This window comes from Trachemys scripta, chromosome 3 (assembly GCF_013100865.1).
Source record: "Trachemys scripta elegans isolate TJP31775 chromosome 3, CAS_Tse_1.0, whole genome shotgun sequence".
NCBI classification, from domain to species: Eukaryota; Metazoa; Chordata; order Testudines; family Emydidae; genus Trachemys; species Trachemys scripta.
In genome coordinates, this window is record NC_048300.1 from 6622175 (window position 1) to 6636415 (window position 14241).

The following is a 14241-nucleotide window of genomic DNA, read 5'->3' on the forward strand; positions in this document are numbered from 1 at the left end:
GAAAGCTACCTTCCACAATAGGTGAGACAGGGAGCACGACGCCAAAGGCTCAAAGGGCGGGCCTGTGAGCCCGGACAGAGCCAAGGTGAGATCCCACTGAGGGACCAGGGACCAAACTTAATAAATAATAATGAATGGAGATATCCTATCTCCTAGAGCTGGAAGGGACCTTTAAGGTCATCGAGTCCAGCCCCCTGCCTTCACTAGCAGGACCAAGTACTGATTTTGCCCCAGATCCCTAAGTGGCCCCCTCAAGGATTGAACTCACAACCCTGGGTTTAGCAGGCCAATGCTCAAACCACTGAGCTATCCCTCCCCCCCAAGGGAAAAAAGTCTCTTGAGACCTCTGAGGAACCTGACCGTCATGTCATTGGAGAACACCATCTGCCCCTGGACGGGCGGATGAAAGTTGGAGATAGCCGCCAGATGCACCTTGGTAGAGGAGTGTGCCAGGCCCTGATTCCTCAAATGCAGCAGGTAGTCTAAGATCGACTGCACCGAAGAAAGTGAAGGGGAGATGCCCCATTCAGCCGCCCAGTGGGAAAACTTCGTCCACTTTGCCAGGTAGGTTTATCTAGTTGAGGGTTCCCAGGAGAACCTGCTGGACTCCCTCCAAACAGGTCAGTTTTTCAGGGTTCAGCCACAGCATCCACGGCGTGAGGTGGAGAGACACGAGGGTGGGGTGCAAGAGTCGACCGTGGTTCTGTGACAGCAGGTCTGGTCAGTCCGACAGAGGCCACCACGGGACCACCGCCAAGCTCAACAGCATGACGAACCAATGTTGGTGCGGCCACGCTAGGGCGATCATGATAACTTGGGCCCTGTCTCTCTTGACTTTTACCAGGACCCTGCTGACGAGCAGGATCAGGGGGGAAGGTATACATCAGGCTTCCTGCCCAGGATGGGCATTGGAGAGGGAGTCCTTGCCCAGACCCCATCTGGAGCAGAAGCAGTGGAACTTCCTGTTCTGCCTGGAGGCAAACAGATCCACTTGGGGAAATCCCCACGTCTGCAAGATTGCACAGGCTACCTCTGGGTGGAGCGCTCACTCGCGGTGAGTGGAGAAGTCCCTGCCTAGGTGATCCGCTAACGTGTTCTTGACCCCCGGGAGGTGACATTACTATTAGATGGATTCCATGGTCGATGCAGAAGTCCCAGAGACGGAGTTCCTTTTGGCACAGGGCTGAGGATCGAGCTCCCCGTCTGTTGATGTAGAACATCGAGGCTGTGTTGTCCGTCAAGACTCTGACCACTCTGCCCGACAGGTGAGGAAGGAAGAATGTGCATGCCCTGCAGACCGCCCTGATCTCTTTGATGTTAGTGTGTAACATCATCTCTTCCATGGACCACTCATCCTGGGTGTGGAGATTGCTGAGGTGCGCCCCCCAACTGTGATACAAGACCTCCAAGACCAGTTCGACCGAGTGGGGAGTGCTGTTGATGGGGACTCCTTCCAAGACATTCCCGGGGTGAGGTGAATATCGTTGCGGGAATGGTGATGACCTTTTCCAGGTGGTGCCTGAACTGGGAGTAGGCCATCGCCAGCTATTGCTGCAAGGGTCGCATCCAGAGCTTCTTTTACCTCTAGATACTAGATTTGCACTAATATATTTGTTTAAGCAAATTAAATAATTAGATGTCAAAGAGGTCATCTTTGTACCCATAGTTAACTGCAGGAAGCAATTTTTTAGCATGAGTAAAATAGCACCTGCAAAATAGCACCTGCAAAAAACGGAGGTGGCATTCAACAAGAAAGTCGGGTCTATTGTCAGTACGATAGATTAGGAAAATCTATCTGGGTCTGTGTATTCTCATTTCTCTCCCAGTATGGAATAAACCCATTCTAGAAGTCCAGTTCCTCTGACTGCTCAGAAAGCCAGGACACTATTATTATTATTATTATGCTTTTTAGTGAAAATTGAAGGAAAGTATCCATTAAGCATTTCAGCCTTTGCTTTGTCATCTATTATTTGTTCTCCTTCTCTGTTAAGTAGCAGAGCTATACTTCCATTTGCCATCCTCTTTTTGTGTACTTGATACTTTTTCTTATTCCTTTTACTGTCTTTGCTAATCAGTACCTCATTTTGTGCCTGTGCCATTCTTTTTCTGATTTTGCCCTTTCATGTCTCTACTTTGCCCCTTAACTCAACCCTGTGATTTCTCTTTTAATCCATTTTATGCAACTCCCTTTCCAGTCACCAGAATTTTTAAAGCTCATGGTACTTCTAGAATATATTGATCTTTTACTTTTCATATTTTGCCTTTAAGTGACAGCGAGTTTGCTGCTGCACATTGAATTTTATGTTCTTCAGAAACTTCCCACTACCCTGAACCATTTTCCCCTTTAGATTTTCTGATCACGGAACTTCGCTCACAAGCTAATTTTGAAGTCTGACTTCAGAGACTCTTCAGAAGGAATGTCCTCCAGAACTGTAGGCAGTCTGAGGAAAGATCACTGATGCCCTAACCCTTGTGCTTTCATGGAAATATGCATACCACTTGGAACGCACGTGATTTATGCAGAATTGTAGAGATTTTAACAAAACCTTTATGACCAGTTCAATTTTGATCACAAATATCAAAAGGACACATGGCTACCAATCTCACTCATGAATTACTCAACAGCTATGCCTGAGATTACCAGTAATTACTTCAATGACTTCCTACGAAGTGGAAAATGAAATGGGTTCTGTACATAACACACAGAAGCCCAGTTTCCTTCTCTGGAAATAAACTTTTGCTTAGGCCCATGAGTAACTGTTGTTACTGCATGAATTATTGGTATATCACCTGAGGTGACTAATTACAAGTTCAAAATGGAAGTGTTGCTGAGCAATTATTCAATGAACAACTGAATTTACAAGACCATGGGATGGACAATATATCATTGTAACAGGGTGCACTGGGCCTTTCAAGACAGGCTACAGGCCCTGCATGGCTGCTACACTATGAAAGAGGTGGAAGACATGAATCTCATAGCAAGAAACTTTATCATGCTAAACAGCATAAGAGTTATAATAAACTATTAAAGTCATGACATAAGACCATGGCCAATATCCCAGCAAACAGCAATGTTCAGAGTATTTCAAAACTTAAAAGATACAAAGTACATGCCCTACAAGAGAAAATTAAGAGGTAAATAAGGTGATGAAATGGACTTTCCCAATGAAGTTATCATTGTGGTCTGTGTGTTTCAGAGATGCATTGCTTCAAAGGTAAGGCAGTCTTTGATTAAAATGGTAATGATCCAGTAGGCAGAAAACAGTGAACAGGAAGGTGCAATAAGGACCTTACAGTTCAGGCAACCTGCAGCATGACTGTCTTAAAGTGTGGTGCCCAAAACCAGACACAGTACCCCAGCTGAGGTCTCACCAGAGCTGAGCGGAACAATGACCTCCCGTGTCTTACATACAACACTCCTGTTAATACACTCTAGAATGGTGTCTGCCCTTAGTGCAACAGCATCACACCATTGACTCATATTCAATTTGTGATTTACTATAGCCCCCAGATCTTTTTCTGCAGTGCTACCACCTAGCCAGTTGTTCCCCATTTTGAATTTATGCATTTGAGTTTTCCTTCTTAACTACAGTACTTTGCACCTTATTGAATTTCATCTGATTGATTTCAGACCAATTCTCCAATTTATAAATGTCATTTTGAATTTAATCCTGTCCTCCAAAGTTCTTGCAACCTCCCCCAGCTTGGTGTTAGCCACAAATTTTATAAGTGCACTCTCCACTCCAGCATCTCTGTGATTAATTAAAATCTTGAGTAGAATTGGGCCCAGGACAGACCACTGCAAGCCCCGACTTGATATGTCCCCGCCCCTCAGCTTGACAGCAAACATAGATAACTACTCTGAGTATGGTCTTTCAAATAGTTGTACGTGCATCATATAGAAATTTCATCTAGACCACATTTCCCTAGTTTGCTTGTGAGAAGGTCATGTGAAACTATGTCAAAAGCCTTCCTAATGTCCAGATATATCATGTCTACTGCTTCCCCATTATCCACGAGGCTGGTTATCTGTCAAAGAAAGAAATTAGATTGGTTTGTTCCTTATCTGCCCCATGTTTATTACATGCTCTTAGTCTACAATTAGATAATTCAGAGAATTTAATTCCTTTATACCACTTTACATCTGTAACTAATCTGAATCTGTTAATTTAACATTTTAATGTAGCACTTTACTGTGCTTATTACTTTAATATGAATTTTTGCAAGCCGGTGAAGCTTGTTTGCTTTTGCATTTGTAGCCGTCTCCCTATTTGTAATTTCACTGAAGGAAAGTCATTAATTAATTATTTTTAAATAAAAATATAAAGTACTTCAGCCACGGTCTATACAGTCCCTTTATGTTAATATACTTTGTTATAGCAAAACGTTTACTTGAGCAGTCCTGCACGGTGAAACACATAGAGCTCATGATCAAGAGTGGAGTGGCTGGAAGGATTAACTCGAACAAAATTCTGGATCAGAAGGAATTCTGGCACAAGATGTGGCACTGTGATGATGCAAAAGTCTTTGTCCTGAAAAGATTGACAAAGAATACTCTATATCAGTCAATAACAACAAACAGGCTATTAGTGATTTAAAAAACAAATTTTAAACAGGTTCCCACTGAGACTTAAGAAAAAACGGACAAATAAATGTAGATCAACATTTAAAATAGACACAGTGCTGCAAGTATAATTCTCACCTACACTCTGTGGTACTCTGTCCCTCTCTAGTGGTGATTGGACCACATATAGATGTTGATGAATTTTGGCTACAAGTCCAGCCATACTTTTTAGCTGAACCTCATGCTTTAAGATCCGAGGTCCCCTAAATACAACTTTTGTCTTAGTGGGGACTCAATCTGACAGTTTCTCTTACTGTACCCATATGCCACTTCCCCACAGTGCTCCATACCATCTGGAAGGATCGTGTGCTCTGAGGTCTTTCAGGACCATGCTGAGGCATCACTCAGAGGGCAGAGTTAAGGTTGTGGGATGGAGGATTGTCTCTGTGGATTTTAGAGCAGTTTGAAATATCAGCTTTTAAACCAGAAATTTACTTGTTAGTGCAAAACTTCCTGAGGATCCCCTGCGGAATGTTGGCAGAGAGCAACTAATATGTACAACACACATTCTCAGAAATGGCCTCAGTGCCAGGACTCAAAGTACGTGAGTTCAATAGCCACAGCCTGTAACTTTAAGTTAGCCCCCTACTCTGACATCAGGCTGGCTGCAAATACTCTGACTTGCAACAGAGCCCCAGTTCTGCTGCATGTACACAAATTACTTTCTCTGACTCATCAACCTAGCTCAACCCACCTTGTAGATCCAAGTTTGATCTTGAATAACTTTTAAAATATTGTTTCTCATTCAATCCTAAGAGGGTGAAATCAGTTTGTGGTGGATCTGAGCCAAAGTCTGAATCCTCGGGGTACACAAAAAAAATGATAGGAATTCTAAAATGTTGATGTTACATGATTGGGGGGGGGGCTGTATCTTGACAACTCCTTGACCAAAGAGCATCAAATTTGGATAAGTAGCCCTATCCCAGATCCCCATGAAGCATAGCAATTTTCAAGATAGAGTAAGAATGTGAATTTCAGAGCACTTTGAAAAAAAAAACAGTTAAATTGTAAACTAATCTCAACTTTATCCATTATGGTGCTACCACCCAACAATAACAAGTGATTCCTCACAGAGATTTCCTTCCCACAGGCCCCTAATGCTGGTGTGTAAGGGTGGGTCCCCCAAAAGAGGGGGGAAATCAAGCTATGTACAAGTTACAAGTGATTTTATTTCTTATCATACCATTTTCATTCACTTTCAAAGAAAAGACTTGTTTCACCTTAAGATTTCATTTATACGTACTGGAAAGAGCTTGAAAACATATTGCAAGAAATCCAGTGACCTGCAATCAAGAGCAAACACTTTTATGTGAATAAACAAAAGCATATGCAATATGTACTGTATATTTCAAAAGATTTCTCTCCCCCATCCATCCAGGCAGCATTTATTCATACTTTCTAATCTGAAATTGCATCTAGTTCAGCACTAATCAATTGCAGAAGTTGTATGCTGTACTTCAATTGTCATTTTCCAGCACTGTAAGCAACAGTAAGCCTAGAGATTTGAGCTTGTTAACTCAAGAGAAGTCTCCTCTTGCGAGAAAGAAATAAAAGTAAGATGATGTTTACTCAGAAGCATCCTGCAGAAGACTTTTAGAAATTTTGTCAGAGTAGCATTAGTGCCCAGTAAGTCTGATCACCAGGGGGTACAAAGAGTTGTAGCTAAGGACTAAAGTATTTCCATCACGCACCAAAAGACTTACTGTTCCACTAATATCCATTTAGTAGACCTATCCAATACCTTTAAAACTAAAAGAACATCTATACTTTGAAAATTGTTCCTGTACATTTTCCTTCTTTTCACTTTTCACCTAGTGTTTTGGAATAAATCCCCTTTCTTTTCCCTGGTGAAAGTGAAACGTAATGTTCAAGTTGAGTAAGACAATAAAAACTTAATTATTTTATCCGGTTTCTGCTACATAAAAGAATATGAAACTGTTCTAAACCCAGCAAGAGTTATGTGGAAGTTTTATTTCTACTCTCTCAAAGAGAAAAAAGTATGTATTTTATATGCATCCAACACTCACATGCACAGTTATTTCAAAAGACTAACAACAGTGGCAGTAAACAATTAAAGTAAATAACCCTCCTGTGGTTTCAGTCCCAATAAAAATGGAAAGAGTAATCATTTTTAACTGAGGTGTTTATAATTGAGTGGATAAAAGTGAAACTTTATGAAAATACAATGACTCCACATGTTGGGATTGGGATTGTAGAACCAAAATAATGCAGTAACACATTCACCTATCCTGTATAATATAAATGTAAAGCTATGCTTAATTGAGAAGAGTCTTCCCCCCTCCCCACATATAGTAAATCCATGACAATGCAATGTCCCTTTCTCCAACACTCAGTATCTTCTTGACAGAAGTGGGCTGAAGAATGAGGGCGGCCCCAGAGGAATCATAATTTTTTTTCTGTCATTAGCAAAGGATCAAAGAATCTAATTTCAGATAGACTGGAAGTTTAGTTAATTCATATATTACTTCCAGTCCACATTCTGGCTCTAGATTTAAAGAGATGAAAACATTTGATAACTAATGGATAATACAAATTCTTCACTACTGAATTCCCCTTGAGGGGTAAAATATAGTTACGTCTCAGTAACTGTTACATTTCTGCAAATTACTACTCTTGGATCTGTGCTTCTGCATGCAAGTTCAGTAGGAATTCCTTGAGTACAACATTCTAAAATACCACTCCCAGTCTCAATTATCTCACGCCATCCCCTCTGATACCTAGTCTACCCCCAGTGCTCTAGCGGTCAGTTTCTTTCACGGAAAAAGGTAAACATACACTCAGGTAAAGTTAAAGAGAGACAGATATATGTTGTATATGATTATTATTATATATATTTAAGTCACAAGATTTACAGACAACTCAACTGCATGGACAAGGTGGCTGTTTCAGTGTTAAGCTTAGAGAAAAATAGTTACAGGTAAATAATGATCTTTTTCCCAGAGATATCCATCTTGGAGTCTGACCAATTCCAAAGATGTCTCTAAGAAAAAAAGTAAAGGAGACTGCAATCTGTAGTGTATAATGATAAGCAAGGTGAGCATACCTTGAGCAGCAACAACAATGGTGAGTGTGAAGGGGGAAATGTCAAGAGAAAAATATAAAGGTGGACAAATAAATTAAAGATACATCCTCCAGCAAAACAAAACTGCTAGAGGGCAGAAAAGCTGGATGTTCTTAATCCACAAATAGGTCCTGTCTACACGGTGGAAATTTCCCAGCACAGCTATAGTCCTGCTTTGAGCAGGGGGTTGGACTAGATGACCTCCTGAGGTCCCTTCCAACCCTGATAGTCTATGATTCTATAGCAGAATAACTATTCCACTATAGCTGTTCCATTACATTGGGAGCCATTCCAGAATAACTCTCCCATATGGACATACTATTACAAAATAAAAGTGATCTTATTATGGAATAATCACTCCACTTCTCTTTTATTTTAGATTAGAGTGTCCACACGGGGAAATTATTCCAGAATAGGTATAGTGGAATTCAGTGATAGCTGTGCCCATCGATTTCCCTTGGTATACAACCCATAGATTTGTAAAACTGATAGCTCAAAGTTGGATTTCTTTCTCAATGCTGAATCTAGGCAAGACTGCTTGGTAAAAAACATACAGAAGATTATATGGCTGCTTTGCATCTCTCCTGAATGCGAACATAACGGATACTTGCACATGTAGCACATATAGCTCTCAATATAACCTTTCCTTTTTCTTCCAGGTACGTGACAAGGGAATGTCTTGTGGGACACTGCCCAATCTTACACGTAACAGGATTTCCTGACCCAAGAGGCATGATCCTGACCCTCCTTGCTTGTTTATAAAAATCTGATTGTCTTTTTGAAACATAGCCACCTGTTGGGATACTAAAATATCGCAAGGTTCTTAGAACAGTTAGGACTGTCATCATATCCAGAAAATAGACATACAGCTGCTGATACTCAATGGGGTACATAACACCTTTTGTGGGGGGGCTCCCCATTCCAAGCAGGGTGAATCTTTCGTGAATCCAGTTGGTATTGAAGGAATTTTGAAGTCCACTCCTAATTATACTTTGTTTCTGGACTACCACTAAGTGAAGCTTAGATTTTGTCAGTCACCGAGGGTCTCCTGAGGCTGTCTCATGTGGAAATGTGCCATCAGTATTTCAAATAATGTTACAATCATCAGATTCAAAATTCATAACTTCATCTCTAGGAAACACCTGTTGGCTCTGTTAAATCATCTGTCAGATCCACAGTGATACACATCTCATCCTGGAGAAGTGGAATCTAGCATAGCTGCTACGTACTATAATTCTTTCTGAGGAACAAACTAAATTGTGACTTTGAGTATGTCTACATGGGGAAATTTACCAACATACTTACAATGTATAATTATACCACTGTAGTTAAACTGGTGTAAACTCATCGTGTGCACTCTCTTATTTCCAAGTAAGAGTGTCCATGCAGAAATTACACTGATATAACTACAGTGGCATAATTGTGCCTGTACATTTCCCATGTAGACAAGCTCCTAGTGAGTAAACTACCTCATCCTTGGAGACATTTTAAGAGTGTTTTCTGATAAACCAATCATCTAGATCAAGGGCATCACTCATTTGAAGGAGAGGGTCAAATTCTGTGTTTATGGTCTGTGGCCTGGGGTATAAATTTAGGACTATATGGTCCCCATAGTGCAGAGTGTCAGTGAGAGATATACCCAGAGATCAAAGGGACCATAAGACCTATAAATAATAATGAAACATTTTGTTATTTTGGTGCTTATTGTTGCACATCCTACCCACAGGGCTCCTTATCCCAGGCCCATAAAGGAACAGAGTCTTGAAGTCCCTCCCCCACGCCATCCAATTCCTTATTCCCTGGCACTGCTTCCTCTTTTCCTCTACCAGGCCATTTCCTGGATCTTTGTTCAGTCCAGCTCCCTGGCATGGGATCTGCTGGCCTCCTCCACTCTAAAAAGACAGGTTTGCCCCATTACAGGATATGTGAGCCTTGTTCCACTGCTGCAATTAGTATTTGCCCAAAAAAGGATGGCTGCTTATATTGCAACCTGATAACTTTTCTGTCATAGGGCACCCCATCAGAGGAGATGTGTGAAAAATTTTAGGTGGAAGGTGAATGCTTCATAAAGTTATGAGTGAATGCACGCAAACAGTTAGATGGAAATTAATTCAACCTTAACTGCAGCAGATGTTGTCACTCCCCCAGTTGCCTTAATAAATCAGGGTTCTGTTAAGCTGTTATTAGAAACTAGAAACCGAATACCTATATGTCTATACTTGCCTTGTTTCATGTTTCTCATCAATACAGAATAGCTGAATACAGAAAGCAGTTACAGCTCCTCTGTACACAGGATGAAAGGAATCTCTCTCGTCAGTCTCTAAGGTAGGTGTCCCAGCGGCTTTCAAATCTGTGCCTATGACATCATCTATTGGCAATTCAGCATTGGAAACAATGTTTACGCCCTCCTTCTGCAGCAAGAAGAGACAAGGGACCAAACTGAAACCACATTTCCTTTTTTGTGTGTTTGTTTAATGAATCTTTTGTTGCATCATTCTTATTTTACAGCATTCCCAGCAGAAATACAGAGTTGTATTTCACCCAGCACACTACTTTCTGCCACATCTAGAAGTTTAGGGGGGCATTTTTAATGAAATTTCTGATGGCTATAAAATGATTAATGCCTGCAGTAAGAGGTTTGAAATAAAGACAACAATATGTTTGGGAACAGATATTTCTCATTACTGTCCCTATGTGGAACAGTAACAGAAATTTAATCTTAGGAAATATTTTCCCAATGTAAAAATTTGGATTCCATCCAAATTTTAAAAAAATTTGAAAGAACAAAAATGAGAGCAATTCAGAAAATGTCATCTTGGAGATTAACAACCGCTATATTTGAAGAACAAGAAACTAGTTTTGAAAATAGACTGAAAGGGAGAATAAAAGACAGATACAATTGTTTAAAATTCTATGGCCAAATTCTCTACTAACTTTGACCCCATACAAAATCAAATTACTTCTGTGAGGTAGCAGGGGGTATAAATCATGACATAGTCTTGCATAGTAAGGGAACCTGTGTCATCTCACTTAAAGAAATGCTAATTTCCTATGTATGAATATTTGTACTTCATAAATATTATTTTTTGTTGCTTAAAAAAATTTTCCTTTTAGATCTGCATGGAAGAATTCAGATTTGGTATATTGGTCTCCCTGAGATCCAATACCAAATCTAACAATATATTAAAATTGATTACTATTGTATAGGTCTCAAATGAGAACTTTGTACAAAATATCCATACCTTATAAGTATTTAAAATAATCAATCCACTCAATGTGCGTCGTGTCAATTGATTTATTATAACCTGCTATGTCACCTAAATGCTAATATTGAATAAAGATTTTATAACAAATTATTTCACTTTAAAGAGTGAAAGCAAATCACAGTGTCAATACAGTTGGGAAACAGCCAACAAAAATTAATGATTTGAAAAAGTAATAACTTTGCATTCTTTTTCTTTGTCCTCTGGTTATTCAGCATTTAGGTAACACATTTTCAGACTTTTCTCTGGAACCACAAGGGCTAGAATCTTACCTTTTTTTTTTTTTTTTTAATGAAAGCTGAGATTCTGTTGTAATAACATGGCTCCAGGAGCTGAATGTTTAAGAAAAATACCAAGTATTGCAAAAGTTGGCAACAACGGGAAAGCCTTGGGTGGCCACGTGCCAAAAAATGAATTTCATTAAAAAATGCACTGAGGATGAGTATTTTGATAAACTCTCGATTGTACCTGGACCTCACCTCTGAAACATTATTCTGAACACTTTCTGTTGTAGAATGTGAGGTGGCAATATCCAAGGTTTGGGGAAGGACATCTTCAGTTTTAGTGTCCATCTGAAGAGAAAGTGATCAGTAACATATACAAATTAAGATTCATGAATCATTTGTTTTCCTGTGGATCACTAATTCTGGACATATTGAGCTCTCATTCATAACTCTGATCCCTTTTAAATCAATGTAAAAACTCACAGCGCTTTTGAAAGCCCCCTCTATGGAACACTACCTAGTGTAACTGGCTCATGACTCTTGCCATTTCAAATAGTCCTTTTAAAACCAATTACATCTGCAGACAAAGGCAGCTTATTGCAACACCAAGGACAATAAAAACACATACAAAAACATTCCAGAGTCTTCTGCTTGGTTTCTTCATCCCAGATTCCTTTGGCAGATAGAGATTAATTTAGTCAGGCTGTTACTGCAACTAAACTGGAATCTGGCAATCCTAACTCCACCTTCCTTGCCATCTGCCTTACCAGATTTACGTTGGCTTGTAAAGGGTGCATCTGAACTAGTAAATTTCATAGTTACGATTCATCATCCCTGGAGCTTCACCAGGGGTAGCAACAATGGAGGCTAGTGTAGTTAGGACATGGGGATTTTTACCACGTCACTTAATTCTACAACATAGTGGCAAAAATGCCAAAGCTTGGTCTACACTAGTGCTTCTCCCACAGCGGAGCTTCTCTGGAGTTCAGTTACAGCTATTGTGTTTATTAATTTAGACAAGGCCTAAGTGCTCAGCTCCCATAGTGTTACAGAATGCAAGCATACTCATAGTCAGTGGGCAGTGCCTTCCCCAAAGCTGCACCAGGGCCAACTTAATTCTAGCTATTTCCTCCTCTGTTTTCCAGATGCTTCAAGACAATTCAGATGCCAGTGGTTTCAAAATAATCCTAATGACTACTTCATAACTTCCCTGAGCCTTACTGCACAGGTGAGTATGAATGCTCTTAAAGTACTGCAAAAGAGTTGGAAATAGAGGGACCCTAATAGTCTGACATCTTCAAAATTACAGGAGTAATTTTGTAAAAGAACAGACAAGCAGATTTATAGTTAAGTACTTACCCAACTCCAGTGGATCTTGCTAGATACTTTAACTACTCAGGCTACATCTATACTACACACCACTGGAGGCAGCGGATAGTGTACATATGGCTAACATGGCACAGTGAAAAGCAGGCTGTGTCCACACTGCGGCATGTAGCTATATGTGTCAGTGAAAGGCTCTGGCAGAGGGGAGGCAGTGGAAAAAGGCTTAAATAGCTCCCCACTGCTGGAGTCTTTCACTGCAGCGAGGAAAGACTCCGGCAGTGGGGAAGCGTTCCCTCCACCAGAGCCTTTCCCCATTCCTGGAATCTTTCCCTGCTGCTGGGAAGGGATCCAGCAGCAGAGAGCTGGCAGAGTCTTCCCCCGCTGCCAGAGCCTTTCCCCGCTACCTCCCAGTTGCCAGACCCCTTCCCCACTGCCAGAGTCTTTTCCTGCAGGGAGGCAGTGGGACACTACACTGCTAAAAAGAGCAGTGTAAACAGGGAGGCATGACTTGGGTGAATAAAGAGCCACATAGTGGACTAAGTGTAGTCTGGACTCCTCTTTTGCATGTATTTTTTAAACAAGCAACAACAAATCTCAATTTTTATCCTTCTGAATTTATGACTATGTTTCTAGTGTTTTATTTAAAAGGCATCCTGTATTTGATAGTTATGGCATTTGTTTAATGTCTCATGAATTATGTTTAGTAATATTACCTGAATATCCATATCATGGGCACTAATACATTCAGAGTTTTGAGATAAAACAGATTCAGCTTCTTGACTTGTTTGGCTGCTTTTTTCTTCATCTGAATAATGAAAAGGAGTAAATGCTTCAAACAAGCTTACAAAATGGAGCCATAAACATCAGAATCACAGCAGTACACAAAGTATAACTCTCAGCAGAACACCACCATTAAGATGTTTCTTATGATCATGGTTAAGTTTGAGCCATTACATTCACTTTATTAAGACTTCAGCATATCTGATTATTTACTCTGAAGACAAAACTGTAGAGGTCATTTTAAAACAGAGGATTTGAACAAAAGATAACCTGGAAGACATTCCTGACTAATACTGTGTTTAGATGTAAAATTATATTTGGACTCTAACTGAAGGGGGACAATGTGGATCAACGGTTGAACCACTCATTGGATAGTCTGTCTCCTAGCATTAAGGACCCATCTTTGATGCAAATCACTTAACCTGTCTCCATCAGTCTCTCTATCTGTAAAATGGAGATAATATTTCTCTACTTCACAGAGATGCTGTGAGGCTTAATTCATTAGTGTTTGTGAAGAAGTGACACATCCTCAGATGGCAGGTGCCAGAGCAATCTGAAGTATTATGATTATCATCTATAAAATTAAAATAGTTAATTCCCTACCTTAAAGGGACTATAGTTACATTTTATGGAAGTCTGCCGTTTGAGATCCTGTGTATTTTAGTGGGAAATTATCACACAGTGCTTGAAAAATTGTCAGACAAATTTGACATCTCAAAAGGCTTAAATGAAGGTACTAGTTTACTAATAGTCTCATTCTTTTTTTAAATCCAAGGGTCACTAGTTTTCAGTATAAACTACTTACTCCACCTGCTATATTCACCCTTTACTAAAAAAAAAAACCCAGTCGATAAAAGAAGATTTCCCTTCTCTCCTCTCCCTCCCAGTCTACCTGAGGAACTCTCTCTCCCTACTACTTTTATTCCAGTTGTTTTTTTTTTT

General features: G+C 40.2%; 1 protein-coding gene across 1 annotated transcript in view; it reads right to left on the reverse strand.

Annotated features, from left to right (window-relative positions):
- Positions 1-14241, reverse strand: part of CFAP61 (cilia and flagella associated protein 61) — a 182367-nt gene that overhangs the window by 144593 nt on the left and 23533 nt on the right. Inside the window, exons 9-13 of the mRNA XM_034764040.1 lie at positions 13233-13324; positions 11449-11541; positions 9930-10117; positions 5868-5907; positions 4393-4532 (exon numbers count right to left, since the gene is read on the reverse strand). Coding sequence (XP_034619931.1) covers positions 4393-4532; positions 5868-5907; positions 9930-10117; positions 11449-11541; positions 13233-13324 — 553 coding nt within the window. The remainder of the gene's footprint in view (positions 1-4392; positions 4533-5867; positions 5908-9929; positions 10118-11448; positions 11542-13232; positions 13325-14241) is intronic.